The 22,447-nt window shown below is 42.6% G+C and overlaps 1 protein-coding gene across 1 annotated transcript in view; it reads left to right on the forward strand.

Moving 5' to 3' along the window:
• The window catches only part of lrig1.L (leucine-rich repeats and immunoglobulin like domains 1 L homeolog), a 92,531-nt gene that overhangs the window by 59,777 nt on the left and 10,307 nt on the right, over positions 1 to 22,447 (forward strand). Inside the window, exons 4-12 of the mRNA XM_041590902.1 lie at positions 1,965 to 2,102; positions 3,130 to 3,273; positions 5,074 to 5,217; positions 7,310 to 7,453; positions 9,591 to 9,734; positions 14,591 to 14,671; positions 18,374 to 18,445; positions 19,006 to 19,077; positions 19,294 to 19,457. Of these exons, the coding sequence (XP_041446836.1) occupies positions 1,965 to 2,102; positions 3,130 to 3,273; positions 5,074 to 5,217; positions 7,310 to 7,453; positions 9,591 to 9,734; positions 14,591 to 14,671; positions 18,374 to 18,445; positions 19,006 to 19,077; positions 19,294 to 19,457 (1,103 nt within the window). The remainder of the gene's footprint in view (positions 1 to 1,964; positions 2,103 to 3,129; positions 3,274 to 5,073; positions 5,218 to 7,309; positions 7,454 to 9,590; positions 9,735 to 14,590; positions 14,672 to 18,373; positions 18,446 to 19,005; positions 19,078 to 19,293; positions 19,458 to 22,447) is intronic.

A 22,447-nucleotide genomic window follows, 5' to 3' on the forward strand; every position in this document is an offset into this window, starting at 1 on the left:
TCGGGACTGGCAGCGTTTTGTTCCGTGAGGCTCATTTGTTTCCATTAGTCTGGAATTTGAAAAGAAAAACTTGTTGCTCTCTGTTCCCGAGGATTTTTCTTGCCTCTGGCCCCTTGGGTTCATTTCTCTTGACGTTGGCCTGTCCTCGTTCCTTTGGATCTAATTCCCACCTGAATAAACAGAACATCTGCAGCGGCCCTGAGAATCTGCCCAGTTTCCCCCGGGAAGTTCTGATTCAGCAGATATGTGAGGCCGCTGATACCAAGATCCTTGTTTTTTGTAGAAGGGGGTAACCTGCAGAGGCAACGTCCCCCCCCAAAAAAAACAAGGGCTTCCCGCGGGGGGGGGGGGGGGGGGGCATGTCACCAGTGCATATTTCCACTTAACAGAACAAACCCCAGAGTATCAGAAGCAGGTGGGATTGTTTTTTCTCTCATTTAAAGGGAAAATGATCTGTGAATGCTTAAAGGGATATAGTTTTTTTTTCTAAATGACACTGCTTACACTGCAAATAATTCACTCAACAATATAAAATATCATTCCTGAACCAACAAGTGTATTTATTGTAATATTGGTGTGTAGGTGCATCTCAGGTCATTTTGCCTGGTCATGTGCTTTCAGAAAGAGCCAGCACTTTAGGATGGAACTGCTTTCTGACAGGCTGTTGTTTCTCCTACTCAATGTAACTGAATGTGTCTCAGTGGGACCTGGATTTTACTATTGAGTTCTGTTCTTAGATCTACCAGGCAGCTGTTATCTTGTGTTAGGGAGCTGTTATCTGGTTACCTTCCCATTGTTCTGTTGTTAGGCTGCTGGGGGGAAAAGGGAGGGGGTGATATCACTCCAACTTGCAGTACAGCAGTAAAGAGTGACTGAAGTTTATCAGAGCACAAGTCACATGACTGGAAGGCACCTGGGAAACTGACAATATGGCTAGCCCCATGTCATATTTCAAACTTAAATATAAAAAAATCTGTTTGTTCTTTTGAGAAACGGATTCAGTGCAGAATTCTGCTGGAGCAGCACTATTAACTGATGAGTTTTGAAAAAAAAAGTTTTTTCCCATGACAGTATCCCTTTAAATGTGGAAGAATGTATGTAAATACACACGCTGCAGCGTTCACAATGGTTTTGGTTGTAATGTCATTTTTGGGGGTTTGACCTTCATTTATTCGTGGGTTGTGGCTTTTTATAAATGGGTTGGTGAGACTATGCAGGTCTAACCCAACCTTTGATGGGCACATTAAAGGGGTTCTTCACCTTTGAGTTAACTTTTAGTATGATGAAGAGAGGGATATTCTGAGACAACTTGCAATTGGTTTTCATTTTTTACTATTTTTGGTTTTTAAAGTTATTAAGCTTTTTATTCAGCTGCTCTCCAGTTTGCAATTTCAGCAATCTGGTTGCTACTGCCCAAATTACCCTAGCAACCATGCATTTTTGACTGGACAATGAATAGGAGAGGCCTGAATAGAAAGATGAGTAATGAAAAGTGCCAATAACAATTATGGATGCACCACATCCAGGATTCTGCCTTTTTCAGCAGCATTCAGGTTCACTTATGCTAATTAGGGGTGGGAAAGGAAATCATGTGACTTTTCAGCACAAACCAAGTATGTAAAAATTTGTTTCCTTTATTAGCAGGATTCAGATTCAATTCGGTATTCAGCTGAATCCAAAATAGTGGATTCGGTGCATTCCTATTAACAATACATTGTGGCGTTACAGAGCATTTGTTTCTAAATGGGGTCAGCGACCCCCAATTTGATAGCTGGACTGGTTCAGAAGAAAAAGGCAAATAATTAGAAAACTATTGAAAATAAATAAATAATGAAGACCAATTGAAAAGTTGCTTAGCCATTCTATAACATACCAAATGTTAACTGAACCCCTTTAAGCCAACCCTTTGGAAGAGCACAGGTGATGACTGTGAATTCATGGTGGTTTTATTCTGTCTGTTACAGGCACCATAACAAGATCCGCACCATCCATCCCTCCCATCTGAAACACTACGTTGCCCTGGAAACGCTAGACTTAAGCTCCAATGAGCTGACAGAGATCCGAAGCGCTTCGCTCCCTGCAGGACTGAGGATTAAGGAGCTGTAAGTTATTTCTTAGGAGGGCTACATGGGTTTCTAGATTTGCATTTCCTTATGGGTTCCAGCCCAGTGGCCACAGTGATCTGTTTCCTGTACATTTGACTGTTTCTTTTGTGTCAGCGGCTCTGCACATGCTCAGTAAGCTCTGGGCTTCCGTAAGTGCCTAAAAGGCTGAGCATAATACATTATTAAAGGAGAAGGAATGTTCTTTTAACTAGTGGGTCCTATGAGCAGAAAAATGCACCAGCGAGCACCATGGAGCGATAGTTTTCTGGCTTCATCTTTCTTCTCGTAGGTGCTCATGTGCAGTAGCGCTAAAAGCCGAACTTTAACGAAAAAGTCGCCTATTTTGTTCTACTGCGCATGTTAGTGATGTGCGGGTCAGGTAAAACCGGACCCGACATCCTGCGCCAACCCACCCCATCGATGATGTCACAAAAGGGGCGGGGTGAGCAGGCGCGCGGCTATATAACCGGAAGTCGGAAGCCGGCAGTGTAAGGTGACGGGTGGGAAGAGCAGGAAGAAGAGTTCAACTTGGACCCGCCCGCAAATGGGGGTGCGAGGTCGGCCTAAACCCGACCCACCCACAGGTATCGGGCCGGCCCCCACATCACTAGCGCATGTGTCTGCCCCTTGAAATTTGAGGAAAGAAGAAGCTGGAAGTTGATTGCGCTGTGCTGCTCGCTGGAATAACTCCAGGCTGGGGCAGTTTTCTCCTGATAGGAGCACCAGCTCAGGGTTTCAGGTAAGTACATGTGATCACTTGGGGGTGCATAACTTTTGGCACCCCAAGTTAAAAGGCCGTTCCTTCTCCTTAAATGCTTTATACTGTCGGGGCTCCTGTACCTTCAGCCAAGCAGCTCAATACACAATATACATCCAGCCTCACTCTGACTAAAGCTCTAGTTTCCTTTTAGATGAGAATATCTGCATGAACTCACACATGCTGCATTTGTATCTGGTTTGCTGCTAATTGTAGGATTATTTTATTTCTCTCTCTCTCTCTTTTTTATTTTTTTTATTACGGCAGCCACCTGGGAAGCAACAAGATCAGCAGTTTGGAGCCGGGTTCCTTTGACAGCCTGTCACGCTCGCTGCTTACACTTCGTCTGAGCAAAAACAGAATCTCTCAGCTTCCTGTCAAAGTGTTCCGACTGCCCAGACTAACCCAACTGTGAGTAGCAGCGGCAACTTTAATTAAGCCTCCCCGGCCCCCATCTAATCCAGATACAGCACCTCCTGGGATTAAGCTGCCCCCTGAAAGCCTTCCACTCGGGTACAAAGTCCATTAAGAGAAACACAACACCTCATAAAATAATATTAGAACTTGTTGCTTGGGCGGGCGCAGGGTTCTCCCCTCTTGGAATGGCTTATATAGTGATTAAAGAGCTTCTTTTCCCATCATGCTTTTCTTTGGCCTTTCTTCAAAATCGAAAATATTTGTAATGATCATCAATGTTTTACCCCTCCGTGTTTATAATAATCATGATTGTGCCTCAGTCTGGCAGCACCGCTAGAGAGGGAACATATTCCCCAGACCACACAAGTGTTGGTTTAGCTGGGAACCTGGATAACAGAGAAACCACAGTCCTCAAATAACAAAACCTTGAATAAACTTTAAAGTATTTCCTTATACAGTGCTAAGTGATGTCATCAGTGTTTAATGATGTCACTTGTGTCACATGACCAATTAGAAGGCCTGTATCATAATCATGCTCCCTCTACATTTATGCATGAAAATATTTTTATTAGTAAAAGTCAGCTTGAGTTTACAGGACCTCTATAAAAATGGTCCCATTATATGGTCACAGAACCCCTCAGTGACTTCTAATATCCTTATCATTTACAGTAGGGGGTACATTATCCCTTATAATACATGAGTGACACTCAGAGTTCCCTGTATAACTCAGCCTGCAGCCTTGTGCCTTTATATGGTCACAGAACAACCCCTCAGTGACTTCTAATATCCTTATCATTTACAGTAGGGGGTACATTATCCCTTATAATACATAAGGGATACTCAGAGTTCCCTGTATAACTCAGCCTGCAGCCTTGTGCCTTTATATGGTCACAGAACAACCCCTCAGTGACTTCTAATATCCTTATCATTTACAGTAGGGGATACATTACCTCTTATAATACATGAGTGATACTCAGAGTTCCCTGTATAACTCAGCCTGCAGCCTTGTGCCTTTATATGGTCACAGAACAACCCCTCAGTGACTTCTAATATCCTTATCATTTACAGTAGGGGGTACATTATCCCTTATAATACATGAGTTATACTCAGAGTTCCCTGTATAACTCAGCCTGCAGCCTTGTGCCTTTATATGGTCACAGAACAACCCCTCAGCGACTTCTAATATCCTTATTATTTACAGTAGGGGGTACATTATCCCTTATAATACTTTTATAAAAAAAAAATTTCCTTCTGCTGGTTCTGACAGATGGTTTCTGCAACATAGTTTCAGAGGCGCCAGGGCAGAGAATCGGAGAAATACTGCTTTTCAACAGCAATTATATTTCTAAATAACTTTATAACCACCGGAGTATTTAATTCTTAGAATCACATTCTCTTTTGTTCCCAATGTTTTATTTTGGGGTTTCCATCCCCTTTAGGAACTGTTGCCTCCTGAGCTGCTCTAAGTGAGAGAGATGTACTTAAGGCAAAGTTTGCCTCGGGGACTGATTTAATAATAAAGAAAGTCATGTTTGGCTTTCAGGGAATGTTTTAGTTGAAGGGAGGATCATTTTCCCCTGACTGCAAACAGACAAGAGGGACCCACAAGAGCCCGTTCTGTGCTTTGTTAGGGACCTTTGATTCGCTGCAAGTTCTTATTTCCCAGCGGAGGTTGTAGATGGAAAAGCAGATAAAGGGGGGACGTGCGATCGGATCTTGTATCTGCTCAGTGTACGGCCTTTATCTCTTGTAGCTCGTTCTGTAACAGTTGTTGCATGACATTTCCCATCGCAGGGAGCTGAACCGGAATCGCATTCGCTTGATTGAAGGGCTGACGTTCCAGGGGCTGGAAAGTTTGGAAGTTTTAAAATTGCAGAGGAACAATATCAGCAAGTTAACAGATGGCGCGTTCTGGGGCCTCTCAAGAATGCAGATCCTGTAAGTGTCCGTTGGAAGGTTTTTCTGGAATCCGCATAGAAATTCCGCCCGGTGGCTGAGATAAATCCCTGAGCGTGCTGTAATATATATTAGTATTATTCATTTCCACTCTACTTTACTCTCTGTCTTTCCTGTTCTTTTATGTTCTGCTTCATGTCCTGTTCTTCGCTTCTTCGTTTCACCCAGGCCGGTGGTGTAACTAGGGGTTACTGGCCTCATTTAATATTATTGCCCCCCCCCCCAAAGCTTCCAGAGATAGATTTTAAAGGACAAGGAAAGCTAAAGTTACTGGGGATGACAATGTTACACACAATCTAGTTAAAATAATCCTTTATCCCTTGGCCCAGTGATCCTCTCCATTATAAAAGATTTAGGCTTGTTGCTTGTGCAGCCATAGATTTTTGGGACTGTGCATGATCCAAGCCTGACCTGGCACAAAGGAAGACTAGAAATAAGATGCAACTGCCTGTCCTAAGGAAAACTGCCACCGGCCCTGTGCATTGGGTTAACAATTAAAGTAATTGGGGTGTGCCTAACAAACTGGAACCCAGTGTCTTTTCTTTGGGGACTGTGCATGTTCTAGGGATGCACCGAATCCACTATTTTGGATTCTGCCGAATTCTTTGCAAAAGATTCGGCCGAATACCAAACTGAATCTGAATGCTAATTTGCATACGAAAATTAGGGGCGGGAAGGGGAAAACATTTTTAACTTCCTTGTTTTGTGACAAAATGTCACATGATTTCCCTCCCGCCCCTAATTTGCATATGCAAATATGGGCTTTTACCTCTTGTAGCTCGTTCTGTAACAGTTGTTGCATAACATTTCCCATCACAGGGAGCTGAACCGGAATCTGCACGGCCGAACCGAATGTGACTTGTGCTATGATAAGATTTAATCACTCTTTACTGCTACACTGCAAGTTAAGGTGTTATCACCCCTCCCTACTCCCCCCAGCAACCCATCAGCAGAACAATGGGAATGAAACCAGATAGCAGCTCCCCAACACAAGATAACAGCTGCTTGGTTGATATAAGAACAGCACTTAATAGTAAAATCCAGGTCCCACTGCGACACATTCGGTTACATTGAGTAGGAGAAACAACAGCCTGCCAGGAAGCAGTTCCATCCTAAAGTGCTGGCTCTTTCTGAAATCACATGACCAGGCAAAATGAGCTGAGATGCACCTACACACCAATATTACAACTAAAAAAAGACATTTTAGGAATGACATTTCATATGGCAGAGTGAATTATTTGCAGTGTAAACAGTGTTATTTAGAAATAGAAATGACACCATAAAAATCTTGACAGAATCCCTTTAATAAAGTTTGCTCATTAACAAGGTGCCCATGGGAATGAGTAAAATAATAATTCAAATTCCACTTGATCATGACAAATAACTGTACCTGATAACCCAAACCTACAGAAGCCCCACCAGTGAATATCCCTGTCTCTAAAATTGTTCCCCTAAGCAGTTTCTGGTCTTTGTCAGTGGCGCTGCACATGCTCAGTAAGCGTTGAGCTGCTGTTGGTGCTTACTGGGCATGCTCACTCTCTTATATTTATATATATATATATATATATATATATATATATATATATATATATATATATATATGTAAATATATATATATATATCATCATCATCATCATTTATTTATATAGCGCTGTCAAGATATATTTATTTATATAGCGCTGTAAATATATATATATATATAGCCATAGCATAGGAAAAAGCTTCCATGCCAATGTTAGGAGGACTGCTTATAAAACAGGCGCCATTTTTCTTTGCTGAAATGAAGTCCCTTGGCTTTAAATGCCGAAAATATAAATCCACCGGCGTTCCCTCGCTTGTTCTGTGTCAGGCTGTTTACATTAATAACTTCACAGTGTCAGTTGGCCCATTTACTCTCGCAATAAAACCCTCCCTCGTTGCGCACATCTCCCAGGTCACCCTGTAGGTTCACAATCCTTAGGCTGAACTTCCATAGCTGTGCAAGAGTCAGGCAAACACTGACGGAATATTCCTTTGATGGATGTATTTACAGATGCTAAAGGCCAAGTTATGAATGTGCTTTTTTTCTCTCCAGGCATCTGGAAAATAACAGCCTGACGGAAGTGAACAGCGGATCTCTGTACGGACTCCTGTCCCTGGAGCAGCTTCACCTGAGCAACAACTCAATATCTTCAATCAGTTCCGCCGGCTGGAGCTTCTGCCAGAAACTGCAAGAGCTGTGAGTGTGGCTGACTACTCTCAGTAAAACACAATTAATTGAATATATTCCTATTAGTGAATCTGTTCCTATTATTGGCAGTTACAAGCTGTATGGCAGAAAGCTTAAACTGGTATATTTTTAGCTGGCCATTTGCAGTGAGGTTGGGCCATTTTGGCAAAGGTTCGCCAGTTAGGGAACTTCACAAAATGAGCAGATCTTCTCTAAATTGGCCAAATCAGGCTGTCTCAGTAGTTCGGAACCGGGGCCAACATTGGATCATATTGTTGGCCTATAGTGACTCATTGGTAGAGGACCACGTCAACACACCTGGGCAATTGCACCCAAATATTGGTAAAACAGGCCACAACAAAGGCCTAATACATGGGTCTATAAACTGTCGCCTTGGTCTGAAGGGTGTATGTCGCCACCAGCTTTTAATGACCTGTATGGGCCCATGGCACAGTTATTGTGTGTCATGCCGAGGATATTTTTTTTAAGAATGAGAACTAAAGGTTAAAACAGTAGAGGGGTGCCAGTATGTCCATCTCCTCCCAAAGGGTTAACCTTGTGGCATGGTCAGTGTCCATCTACTATCAACATTGCACCGGTTTGGGTACTTTCTGTTAGAGCCCAATACTATACCAGGGATACTTGAGAAATGGCTTAAACATTGTCAAAATAAAAATATCTGTTTGGAAAAATCTCTGGAGTGCTGGTCCATTTGGAAGGCTATATATATATATATATATATATATATATATATATATATATATATAATATATATATATATATATATATATATATATATATATATATATATATATATATATATATATATATACTGTATATATATATATATTCATATATATATACACATATATACACAATATCGAACTGGAGCACTCTAAATATATGTCCAATGCCTGGGTGCAGGTTATAAAATAAATATTCAAATAGCAAAGAAACCGCACTCTGGGTCTTTAAATTGAAAAAATGAAATCTTATTTATTTCGACGTCCTGGCGGCTTGAGTTATGAGCTGAAACGTCGAAATAAATGATTTAAATGATTTAAATAGACAAACAAAAGAAATTCCAACGTTTCGATCACATCATAGTGATCTTCCTCAGGAAATTTTTATATATATATATATATATATATATATATATATATATATATATATATATATATATATATATATATATATATATATATATATATATATATATATATATATATATACACACACACACATGGTAGGTAGGTATATAGGGTAGGAATTTTTTTTCTCTCTGTAGTATGGGGACAAAATGTTTAAAATCACCTTCCAAAATGAATAGGAGTTGCAACTATAGAGGTGATTCCCATTTACTTTGAGTGGGGATAATTATTATTGTTTTGTCCCCTTCCCATGAAACGAGAAAACTCCGGTGTGCCATTCCCACGTCTATACAATTATAAGACTCCCGGGGATCACTAGTAGCGGTATTTTTGCTTCTCCCACTATCAGGATTATGGGGAAATAAGGTCAGAAAGACGATATTCCCGTCACCGCCGCAGGCAGATGTTTCTCTGCATTTTATCAAAGTAAAAAATATTCTTTTTTTTTTCTCTTTTTTTTATTAAAACCAGGTTTAACGTTACTTTCTTCCAACTCTGTTGATTTCAGAGCTAAATTCTTTAATCAGAAGTGCAGACAGGATTTTGAGGCTGTGCCAATTTTTTTGGGGTGGGGAGGTGGGGGGGATACACTTTAGCGAGGAAAAAAAAAGGGAAAGAATGTAATATTTTTCGGGCAGGTCGTTTGTCTTTTCGGAACGCAATTGTCTCGCAGCTCGTTGGAATGGCAGGTCATTCATAAAAAGTACAGCAAACAAACACAATGTGGGTGTTTCTTAAAGTGGCTCGTGCACGTGGAAGCAATCGGCCGTTTTTTACAGTTTGTGTTTGTCGTTATGTTTATTTTTCTTTTTAATCACCTTCAAAATCAAATGGGAAAAAAAAAAGTCTGCCTCGTTTCTAGGGCCATGGGCCTTAGCGACAAGAAAGCAGAATAAGCACAAGGCTAGACTTTTATTATTAGTGGGGTATTTTTGCCATTTGCTCTAATGTTGGTTCTTTCATCCCTCAATTGACCATATGGGTTCCATTGGCAGGGTCCTGTCCCACAACAATCTGACCAGACTGGACGAGGGAAGCCTCGCAGACTTGGGAGCCCTGGACGTGTTGCGCCTCAGCCATAACTCGATCAGCCATATAGCAGAGGGGGCGTTTAAAGGTCTTAAAAGCCTGCGGATTTTGTAAGTATTCAACCTGCTACGTGTGCATATTATTTAATTAATGATAAATGTACATTTAGAGCAGAGACACAGGCTCAGATTCGGGGAAATGTAGTCGCCCGGTGATAAATCGCCTCTTCTTCGGGGCAACTAATCTCCCCGAACTTTCTCCCGCTAGCTAGAATGTAAATCGCCGATGGGATGGCACTTGGTTTTCCGAAAGTCACCGAAGTTTCATCCTGAGGCCACTTCGGGCGACTTTGGAAAACGAATCACACCAATTGCCATCCCGCCAGCGATTTACATTCTAGCCGGCGGGAAGCAGTTCCTGGGAGATTAGTTGCCCCGAAAAAGAGCGATAAATTGGATCTTCTTCATGGCGACTAATCTCCCCAAACTGCCTTCTGACAGCTAGAATGTAAATTGCCAGCGCAATGGCATTCGGAGTGATTCGTTTTTCGAAAGTCACCCGAAGTTTCCTAGTGAGGCAACTTTGGGCGACTAATCTCCCCGAACTGCCTCCCGCCAGCTAGAATGTAAATTGCTGGCGGGAAGGCACTTGGAGCGATTCCTTTTCCGAAAGTCACCCGAAGTTTCGTCCTGAGGACACTTCGTGCGACTTTGGAAAACGAATCACACCAATTGCCATTCCGCCAGCTATTTACATTCTAGCCGGCGGGAGGCAGTTTGAGGAGATTAGTCGCCCCGAAGAAGACCAGGTGACTAATCTCCATGAATCTGAGCCTGTGTCTCTGCCCTAAAACTCCCAGCATGATAACAGAAGAAAGATTGCTGCATATGTGGTCAGCAGAGGATTTTGGGAGTTGTAGGTCAACAGGGCCGGGGCACCCTGTTTTATTGGGTTGAGTGTTATCACTGCTGTAGCCCTATGAATATTATTTTGGAAGAAAAAAAGCAAAACGTAACAATTTGTTAAATAAATTCGTTCAAAAATTCTTTTGATCAGCATTTTAAATTAGTTCAAATTAATTGTAAATTTATTTTGTTTTTTTCTTTATTTTTTGTTACTTAAATTATTCTTTAGATCCTATCCTATTATTGCATTTCTTGCTCGGTTTGAGTCTTATCACTGCTTAAACCGTGCTCCTATGGATGTTGTCCGACTACATCTCCCATTCCCTTTTTGTTTCTTGCTAGTAGTAAAAAAAAAAAAAACCAATACTTGAAGCAATGACCAAATCTATTTGTATTATTTTTTTTAAATTATCTTAAATTGTTTTTTTTTTTTGTTCATAAATGTCCTACGATGTTATCGTATGGTATGTGTCTGGATTATAATTCGACGGTATTTCATTCGATTATTTAAAAAATATATTTTATTATTATTATTTAAATATTTATTTATTGGCGACCTATTGTGGGCCCTACAGATGCGTTTAGAATACAGCCCCAAATTACGTTAATATTTCTGGCTAGTGGGATTTCAATTTGCCTAATTTTCATTAAGAAAAAAAAAAGAACTTGTAACAATAAGTTTAATGGATGGGTTGGAAAAATCCATTTTTATTTTATTAGTATTTTTGTTTAGATTTTTTAAAAAAATTTTTTGTAATTATTGTTCATTGTTCACCTTTTTTTACTAAACAATTTACAGTTAAAAATGCTTACGTATTGATGAGAATTGTATCACTTTTTTTAGTGTGTGTGGTCATTATCAAAGCTTTTTGCTGATACAGGTATGGGATCTGCTATCCAGAAACCAGCTATCCAGAAAGCTCCAAATTATGGAAAGGCCGTCTCCCATAGACTCTTTTTTTTATCCAAATTTTTAAAAATGATTTCCCTTTTCTCTGTAGCAATAAAACAGTAGCTTGTACTTGATCCCAACTAAGATATATTTAATCCTTATTGGAAGCAAAACCAAACCAGCCTTTTGGGTTTATATGATTTTTTAGCAGACTAAAGGTGGCCATAGACGCAAAGATCGTAAAAGATCGAATCGAGGATTCGTACGATTTTCGGACTGTGTGTTGAGAGTCCCGACATTCCCGACGGTCGTTTGGTTGATCGGACAGGTTTGATTTTGTCCCGACCGTCCCGCCAGAGCCTATTGCGCTCTCATCGTAATCCGATCATTCGACCATAGGGTCGAACGCTCAGATTGCCCCGATATAGCCATGCCCGTTAGTGGCATATCGGGGGAAAGATCGGCCCGTTTGGCGATGTAGCCAAACAAGCAGATCTTTGCGTCTATGGCCATCTTTAGGGTCAGGGCACACGCTCAGATTCAGGAGATTAGTCGCCCAGCAACAAATCTCCCCATCTTCTGGGCGACTAATCTCCCCAAATTGCCTCCCACCGGCTAGAATGTAAATCGGCGGTGGGCTTCGTTTTCCGAAGTCGTCCGAAGTTGCCTCAGGAGGAAACTTCGGGTGATTTCAGAAAACGAAACGCTCCGAATGCCATCCCGCCAATGATTTGCATTCTAGCAGCTGGGAGGCAGTTAAGGGGGATTAGTCGCCCCAAAGAAGAGGAGATTTGTCGCCGGGAGACTAATCTTCCCGAATCTGAGCGTGTGCCCTGACCTGGGGCAATCCTGGACCCTCAGCCTCCTGAGGCAGCAGCAGTTGCTGCTGCCCCCCTTCCCCCGGAAATTCGCTCTTAAAGTACCAGTATTTTTGCCGCCCCTCAACTCGCCTTATTGGCGAAGCGGCCCTGACCCTTAAGGTATGAAGATCCAAATTACGGAACACGGAAAACCGCAGGTCCCAAATATTCTGGCTAACAGGTCCCATACCTGTACCCTTTATCTATCCATATACTGTAATTGTTATAGTCTAAAAAAAAAAAAAAGAGAAAATAATCTTTTTGCCAATCCCATCAAATCTGGGCTCTTCCTCCAAGGGGATGAATAGGGGAGAGTAGTAATGTAATAAGGAAGGAGGGAGAGGGGCTCATGCACTGATTGAAAGGGACCCCGGCGTGTTTTAATTACAGCCCATTGTTCCGTCGCCTTCTCTTGCTGCTAAACTGCTGAATTACTCGGCTATTCAAACCGAGGTCAGAATGGAAGGACCTCGCAAAGTCCTACACGAACAAGGCAGCTAAACATTCACATTCAGCCAGCCAGAAAGAATAGGAAATTGGCATGGGAGACAGAAGTGCTGAATAGATCAGACAATAGGAGCAGGGGAAAAAAATTCCTTTATTGTCTGTTCAACAAAACTGCTCTTAGTTTCCATTGGACGGATAAACAGCAGCCAAAGACATAAGGCAAAGGGGTATAGAAATGGCTTCTTTGTAACATTTCTGCTTTTTTGACAAATTTGTTGGCTGTAGAAGAAAATCCACTAAAGAGGCGTTAAAGCGCAGCCAATGAACCCCCCCCCCAAGGGAAATTCCCAGGTGTATTTTTTATTTTCGTGGTTCCATAACAGCAAAATGTTATTGTACCAAAGAAATTCAGGTTGTGGCTCTTCTGCTGTTACTAAATATTAAGGGTAATGGCACACAGGGTTATTTTAGTAAAATATTCTCACAATGTGCTGCTAAAGTGGCCCCCATGGAATTTAAAGTGATAGTGACAAATTCTACAAAGCCGATGCCGGTATTAAAAAATTGCTGCCAATATATTCGCTAGTATATTTGTAAGGGTGGTAACCCTACCTATAAATCCCTCCCTTCCCTGGACTTCTCCATAGCTGATCACTCCCTTTTAAGCAGATACCTGCCTCCACTTTTCCCATTTCCCTGCTGCATCCTCCCATTCCCCCTCCTAACCCACCCTTTTCCTCAACCTGTTACATCATCACCCCGCCCCAAATGACATCACTGCCTCCACTGCCTGCCCATTTCCCTGCTCCATCTACCCATTGCCCCTGTCCATTTCTATGCCCTGTTGCATCATCACCCTGCCCTGAATGACATCACTGTTTCCATCCTGCCCCCTTCCCTGCTCCATCCACCTATTCCCCCACCAAACTCGCCCATTCCCATGCCCTGTTGCATCATCACCCTATCCTCGAATGACATCACTGTTTGCCAACAACCCAAAGGCTGGTATTGTTGGCTCAAAAACAGACCCCTGTTACCGTTCCTTGGTAGCTCTTTTACTTGATGCCTCAGAAGTTGGCGTCAAGGTTGTGAAGGTGGAACAGACTTCTGATAGGCTAAAGACAATTGACAACTGACCCGCCCAGCCTATTAGGAGTTTAGCCAACCTTCTAAGCAAAGCATTGACTCCTGGGACATCAGGGAAAAAAGTTCAGTTGGACTTGACTTGGGTCTGTAATAAAGGTCCACAGGAAGGCAGGGGGCATAGAGGTCAGCAGGGAGAAACAGAGGGATGAAAAGTCTCTCTATCCCTTTAATGTAAGTTCCAGAGTAGTGCTCATGTCAGAGATTGTCAAGCTTAGAAATTTTTTTTTATAGGTCTTCTCTCTATATCCTTGTATATACGTAAGTTTCCAGACAAGTGCTCATGTCACGCCCTTTGAAACACATTTTTGGGCTTCTACTAGCGTAGTAGTATTAGCAGCAGTTAAACTTCAGCAGCGGCCAAAGAACCAGAACTTGAACATCTTCTTCTTAAAATTAGCCTTGAACTGGCTTGATCTATTAAAAAACATGAGAAAAAAAATTCCAAATTTAGACTGTTCCCTAAAAAAAAGAAGAATAAATAAATATGTGTGTCATGTCCTCCACGTTTTTGAACGCTGGACATTGTGCTCAGAGTCTGAAAAGGATGTGGGGCGCAAGATGATTCATTCCTCGCTGCTGACTAATGTTTTCTGGACTTCAGAAAAGAAAGCTCTTTGTAATCCCTTCCCAAAACCTCCTCCCCTTTCCTTCATGTTGAAAAGGAGGTCCAGGAACTGAGAAAGCGATTGTGAGCCTCTCTTTTGTTTATTCTGCAGGGAGCTGGACCATAACGAGATATCTGGCACAATAGAGGACACGAATGGGCCTTTTATAGGTCTTGAAAGTCTGAACAAGCTGTGAGTATGCCAACTCTTTCTGAACCCCCCCCCCAAATTCCCATTTTGCAAATAAGGATGTCAAATCCCACTTGAGGTGACCTCAATAGTCAAAGATGGAGAAAAGGCCTTTTCAGAAAATCCTTCTTTTGAGTCTTACAAAAAAATCTGATGCTTTGGTGGAGACTTGAAGGACCTTTGTTAAAGAGTGTGAAAGGACTAGTTTTGAATCTTTGTTTTGGAGGAAGATAAACACCCTATTGGGTTAGAATAAAACATAAATCTGAGATTAACTAAAATGGCTTTTACCAGTAATGGGTCAACAGCTGCTAATTTTGGATCTGGCCAGATGTGGATCTCACCCTGTTTATGGCCTCCATGATCTCCTTGGCATAATACACTATATGGCCAAAAATATGTGGACACCCTTTCTAATTAGTGGAATTGATTGAAACCCTCCTCCCAGGCCTTCTCCAGCAGCCATGCATCACTCTTTACTCTCACAAGTATACCCGCTTTAAAAGTACTTGCACCATCTTGTGCCGCTTCATACGGTCCATACAGAATGGGTTTCTGAGGTGGGAAAGGAAGAAATTGAACCCCAACTTTGATTTAGGCCTGATCCCCAACATTATTGCCCAACATCACTAATGCTCTTGTGGCTGAATGGAAATAAATCCCACCAACGATTTTCCAACATCTAGTGGGAACCTTCCCCAGTAAAGGCTGTTAGAGCAGCAAAGAGAGGGTCAATGTCCTATTAATCTCCTTTGGAATGAGATGTTGGGCATGCAGGTGTCCCCATACTTTTGGCCAGTTAGTGTATTAGGAATCAGTTAAGCGTATGCTATACCAAATAATCTACCCAGAGCATGTATAGGCCTGGTGTAGACGAGCTTGTTGAACTTGCCCTGTGAGATATATTAGAATAATAAATACCATACATAAGTGCATTGAGTATTATGTTCCTGGCTTGGTGCCAGTATGAAGGCCGTTCATGTGATTGACAGTTTTCTTTGAGTAGAACCTAATGGATAGCCTGAAAATGACAGAAGTAGAAATAAGGTTCTCCACATGGTTTCTTTTTATGGAATTTTGTAAGAAGAGAATCTTTTTCTGGGTGCAAATAATTACGCCCTTCTTTGAAGTCAGACACTAGAAGATTTAGACATTAACCTACTAAAGCAAAGATAGCGAGATCTCTTTAGTGGGCTTTTAACAGAAACTGGTGCCCCCCCCCCCCAGCATATGAAAGGCATTAAAGGGCTTCTGGAGTAGACGTCTTTAGAAGAAAGGCTTAGCACACATGGGAAGCACATTTTATTTAATGATAACTCCAGCTCTTAGCTCCACGCTCATCTTGTTGGCAGAAGCAATTTTATTTCTGTAGGGGCAGCCATGCTACGTATATATAGACTTATTGCACCATTTAACTCATTTATGCCATTTGTTATGCATAGAGAATCAGGTGCCACTGCAGTTGGGCAGTGTCCCAAACTGGCATAAATCAATCTACTTTTTGTCATTTTAATTGTGTCCTTTTCACTGTTCCTCACTCAAGTCCTGGTAGGAAGGCTGCAATCTGATCGGATTACACAAAGGCCTGTCCCAGCCTGTATACAATCGGAAAACTGTTGGGCAAACTGAAGTGCCCGGCCATATTGCTCTTTTCCAGGTGGCACAGTCACAGACTGGCAGAGAAGGGAGCTAAAAGTGTAGGGTGTCAAACTGCTATGACTCTAAACCCCCTATGGTTCCAACGTTTGTGGAAGTCCTCAGTGTGGGAACCCTCTATGCAATGCACATTAGAACCACCTAGAGGAATGGATAAAAAAGTGGGCACAAAAAATAGAGTTTGCAAGGGAATTGAAAAGAATTGTAAAGGTATAGGGGCCAAAAAAAGAGTAACCAGCAGAGATTAGTGGGGAGCATTAGGGAAGATTAACGGGGATAGAGGGAGGAGAGAAAGTTGTTTCAGGGACAGTAAAAAGGGGTAGGGAGAAACAATGAAGAATGAGAGCAAAAGGCAGAGAAAAGGTAGAATCCAGAGGATAGAATGACAGAAAAGAACCACTTTGGTAAAGTAAAGGTATGGGACCTGTTATCCAGAATGCTCGGCACCTGGGTGTTTCCAGATAAGGGATCTTTCCTTAATTTGGATCTTTATTCCTTGTCAACTAAAAACGATTTAAATAGTAAATCCAGTAGGATAGTTTTGCTTCCAGTAAGGATTAATTATATTTTAGGATCTTCGGATCAAGTATAAGCTACTGGTTTATTATTACAAGATATTTTTTCAAGACTTTTTTATTTGTCTTATTTCATTATAACGGAATCTGTGAGAGACGGCCTTCTCCTAATTCTAAGCTTTCTGGGTAACAGGTTTCTGGATAACTGATCCCATATCTGAACAAGAGAAGGAGAATAAGGGGAGAGGAGGGAAGGAGAAGAGGAAGTCAGATCTGAATAATTAGGAAATAGAAGGGAATAGAGGAAGAGTAGAAATAAGAAGGGAGTAAAGTAGAATCAGGATATTCACTATAGGACATTGTTGTCCATCCAAATTAGGGATGCACCGAATCCACTATTTTGGATTCGGCCGAACCCCCGAATCCTTCGTGAAAGATTCGGCCGAATACCGAACCGAATCCGAACCCTAATTTGCATATGCAAATTAGGGGTCGGAAGGCGAAAACATTTTTTACTTCCTTGTTTTCTGACAAAAAGTCACGCGATTTCCCTCCCCGCCCCTAATTTGCATATGTAAATTTGGATTTGGATTCGGTTCGGCTGGGCAGAAGGATTCGACCGAATCCGAATCCCGCTGAAAAAGGCCTGGATTCGGTGCATCCCTAATCCAAATATATATATATATATATATATATATATATATATATATATATATATATATATATATATATATATATATATATATATATATATATATATATATATATATATATATATTACTAACAAAGTCAACCATATCCAAGCAGGACCTAAATAATAGTGATGTGCAGGTCGGGTAAAACCCTTCCTCCACCGACGCCCGTTCCAGCCTGACTTCCGGCTTCCATTTATAGACCTGTGCCGCCCCACCGCTGATGTCATGAAAGGGGCGGGGCAATCAGGCGCGCATCTATAAAAAAGAAGCCGGCAGTGCAAGGTGGCGGGCGGGGAGAACAGGAAGAAGAGCTCCACCCGGACCTGCCCACCACCCACAAAAGGGGGTGTGAGGTTGGCCCGAACCCGCCCGACCCGTCCCGCAGGTATCGGTCCGACCCTCACATCACTACTAAATAATTATTGATGGTGGCTTGGGGATATGGATATGAATACAGGTGTGTTTGTGTGAGTTGGGCTGGATTAGGTAAGAGTGAGGAAAGCCGGCAATACAGACAGGACATTGTCATGAGACCCACCCTAGTGTGCGGCCGGTGTTCTAACATCTCCGCAGATCTATTTTCTAACAAGTCGGCTAAATTGCAGCTTTTCTTCTGCCGTGGGATACGTGCAATTTCCCCCTGTCATCACCGCTAAATTGCATGAAAGATAAAGGGATTTGATTTCATGAGAAGAAAGGGATCTAATCTGTGTAGTTCTCATTTCCCCAGCGCTACACCGGACACACTCGCCCTTCTGCCAAACTAATTCTTCTCCTTTTCTTCCCCCACCCCCCCCCTTTTTTTTTTGTTTATCCGACTCCGTGTTTGGAAACTGCAGAACTCTGTTTGGAAACAAGATCAAATCGGTGGCCAAGAGAGCGTTCTCAGGGATCGAGAGCTTGGAGCACCTGTGAGTATCCCGGCGTGCCTTGCGGGGGCCCCGAGAGCTGCCAAAAGGAGCTGTTTGAGAAGGTCTGCGAGCAATTTAATAGCCGCTTTGTAAGCCGAGACGCTCAGCCATTTGTGGAGGCCAGCTGCTTCCCTCTCATTAGAAGCCACTTTCAACTTTGGCCCCTTTATTTTCTGGGTCCGGACGAAAGTTGCAGAACATATGGTTAGAAGCAGGCGCATTTGTGAGAACAAGTTCCATTTGATGGGGTTTCTCGCTTTCTGTACATTAAAGGGAAAATATACCCTGTTTATTCTTTTTTTCTCTCAACCCCATGATATAAGCTGCCCACTTTTATAATGTCCGGATATTAGAAGTCTCCTCATGACATGGACAAAAGCACCATTGTCTGCGGCCGCTTGGATTTATATGGTTAGAGACAATGTCCATCTCATCCAAGGAGTTGCATTTTGTTTTATTTTTAATGGCTCCCTCGGGCCCTGCACGTGTAAAGTCAGCTTGCTGCAGCGTCTGGGTGCCAGTGTAATGCTCATGGGCTGTTTTGGGGTTTTCTTTTCCAGAAACCTTGGGGAAAATGCCCTCAGGTCTGTGCACAGCGAGGCATTTGGGGAATTGAAGAACCTCAAGGAAATGTGAGTATTAACGGATGGTTGGGGCTACATTTGTAGTTCATGGTCGCTTTTATCTATAATTTAGAAGAAATATGGGGGGAGGGGACAAGGAAAATGTAACAATGGAGTCTTGCAAGACTGAAACACCTTCATAAGAGCTGGGGCACTTCTATCTGATGTTATTTGTGTTCCTTGGAGACAATAATCTAAATATTCACATATCTATTTCCCCCACAGATACATCAGTAGCAGCAGCTTTCTGTGCGACTGTCATCTCAAGTGGCTCCCCCATTGGCTGTCCAGCCGTCGCCTCCAGAACAAGGTCAAAGCCACGTGTGCCCACCCAGGCTCCCTGAACAACACCAGTATATTCAGCGTGCCCCCCCGGAGCTTTGTGTGCGGTACGTGAGTCGCTTGCCTCATGGGTGCAACGCGTTGTATGCAGTGATGTTGTGGGTGTCAGTGATGAGCGAATGTATTCGCCAGCCATGGATTCGCGGCAAAATTCCAAATTTCTCCATAGATTTGCGGCGAAAATTTGCAGCGAAAAAAAAACGCCCATAAGAAAAAACGCCCATCGACTTTAATGCATTAGGACAATAAAGTCGCCATAAGAAAAAATGCCCATTGACTTTAATGCATTTCGCATTTGTCATGCGCGTAAAAAAGTTGCGCGTAAAACCGCCCATTGACTACAATGCATTTCGCAAATTTGTTTGCAGTTTCGCAATTTTTTTGGCAAATCGAGATGAGACAGATTCCCTCATCACTAGTGTCTATTCACATACATGGAAGGGGGGGTTGAAAAAATAAGATTGGTTCGAGGTTACATCCCAGAATAAAGCTGGGCATATATGGAAAGATCCTCTCAATTGGCATAATCACCAAAATAGCAGATCTTTCCCCAATTTTGTATCCCATGTACTTGTGTGCGTTGGGCTACAGGCCTCAAGCAGACCCATTTGGAGAGAACCAGTTTAGGTGGGATTTTCGGATCAGCCTGATTTTTGGCAGGCCTATAGAGGGGTCAGTAAACTAGGGGTGACCCCCAGGTAAATCATTTTTATCTCCCAGCATGCTTAGCAATGTAATTGATGGCTGTATTTATTGTATAAAGCTCTCTGGGCCAGTACATAGTACAAAGCTCGACATTATGGTATTAGATAGAGAATACGGGATTATTTCACGCCCAGGTTCATTGGGAGAGCAAGTGGCCGGGGTTCCCGTCAGTAAAGGCTGTAATTCTATGGAATTAGGCGTCTGGGGAGACGGCTCTGACACATTAAATATCCTCTGAAAATAAAAGGATTGGACGGCCTTTTGGAAAGTTTTATTGAAAACCAGGGCCGTGGATTGATCCAGGGAGAAATGGGATTGTGCCGTCCTGGAGTCGGAAAGGAATTTTTTTCCCCCCCTTGAGGCAACATTACAAAGAGCTTGAGTCGGGATTATTGCATTTCTTCTGAGGCAGCGGCAACACATGGGGGTTTGTGAGGGGCTCAGCTTCATGCGCTCAAGGCTTTTCTTTTCAGCTTATTGCAAATTTATGGGACTGAGGGTTCTGCCAGGTGCAATAGGCACGGACACTGCAAAGCCTTAAGGACACGCACTCCTCATGTCACACACACAACAAAATGGTAAATGACTTGCAACCAACACAGAGAGCTGCACAAGCAATTCATTCCAATAGAGGACAACGGGGGGGACAAACGGATTTCATTATAACAAGGTGCCTATAGGCTAAGCTTTATTACATGGTTGCGAAGCCTGGGACTTATAAGTCTTGCCTGTTTTACAGAGTTACTTGCCATCCCTATAGAAGAGCTCGCTCGTTTCTATTAAAGTGCAAGAAAAGATCTGCAGCTGTGGCTGCTTGGGTTGCTGGGAGTTGCAGTTCTGTTTCAACTAAAAGACTAGGGATTAAAGCTGCCGATATCGGTCCTTTAGAAGGCAGCTTATCTGCCTGTGTATGGGGCTTCCAACAGGTTTTTCCTATTGATATCTTGCCATTATATCGTTCGGAAAGGGACGAGCGTTAGGATTAACCCAATATAGCCCTGCCGTTGGTGGACATATCAGGGAAAGATCCGATCGTTTGGCGCCAACGAGTGGATCTTATAGTGTATATCTAGCTTAAGTGGCTTTTTTTCATGGTAAAGAGATACCGGTTCTATTCCCACAGCCAAGCATCCCATTGTCTCCTACTTATCTTCTGGGTTCCTCCAGCTCAGCCTTCACCTTGTAAGGGGGTATAGCCCCATTTATGATGTATGGCACCTTCCACTGCATTGTGGGTAAGGACAGGCTCTTCAATCCAATGTTCAAGCCTCGCTGGAGGTCCAACCTCTGGTTTACTGATAACAAGGTTACAGATATAGAAAACATTGGTGTATCAGCTTTAGTTCCAAGAATATATAGGGCAGCAGATAAGCGGACCCTCAAGCTCGACTCTCAGGGGTCCCTCCTGCCATTTATCCAGAGGGACGCAATGGGGGAACCAAAGATCTAGAAGAAGGTCATGGTGGCATGAGAATGTGAGCTAAAAAGAGAAAGAAAACACAATTAAACCCATGTGCTTTCCAATTGAAGCTATATCTAGAATTTTTTTTTATATCCTGATTAAGTACATGCGGATGGTGCTCCTCATACAGGAACCAGGTTTTATTACGACCCCTGTATCCAATGCCTGCGACGCCCACGCGGAGAAGCTAAAATAAGGCCGTGTCCTGTTTTGCTGGGAAGTTCTCTATGGCCAGCGATGCTTATTAATTAAATAGCTCTCAAACACAGATTTATGGAGCTCTATAAATAGCTTAGAATGTGCTCGTCGGGGAAGGAAGCTCGGAATCCGTGCTGCCAAAAAGAAGCCACAAAGGGCGGCACTTTGGAAGGGAGACAAGCAAATCCAGCTGTTGCATGCGGTGACATCCTAGGACACTGACTTCTGCCTCTTCATCTGTGCTCACGAATCCGTCATGTGCATCTGGTTATCTGTAGGACTGAGATTTTGGAATATCAATTCCCTCTGTGCCTTGATTTTATTGTACTTACTGTACGATGCACTGGGCCATGGGGAAATGTGAATTTAACGTTGTAAGAGTCTGTTTTGGTGATGCTCGTTGCTTGGTAGGACAACCCTACACTTGGGCCAGTTCTTTGTATCCAGACACCTTCCTGCCCAACATCTCATTCCCAAAACAAGGGGGTTTAATATGAAGTTCCCCCTCTCTTTGCTGCTTTAACAGCCCCTGTTATTCTGGGAAGGTTTTAACTAGGTGTTGGAACATTGTTGGTGGGATGAATGTGCTGCTATAACTGCCCCATCTCTTCTGGGACTGTCCCCACTAGATGTTGGTGGGATTTACTTCTATTCAGCCCCAAGAGCATTAGT

This window comes from Xenopus laevis, chromosome 4L, assembly GCF_017654675.1.
Source record: "Xenopus laevis strain J_2021 chromosome 4L, Xenopus_laevis_v10.1, whole genome shotgun sequence".
In the NCBI taxonomy this organism is placed as follows: Eukaryota; Metazoa; Chordata; class Amphibia; order Anura; family Pipidae; genus Xenopus; species Xenopus laevis.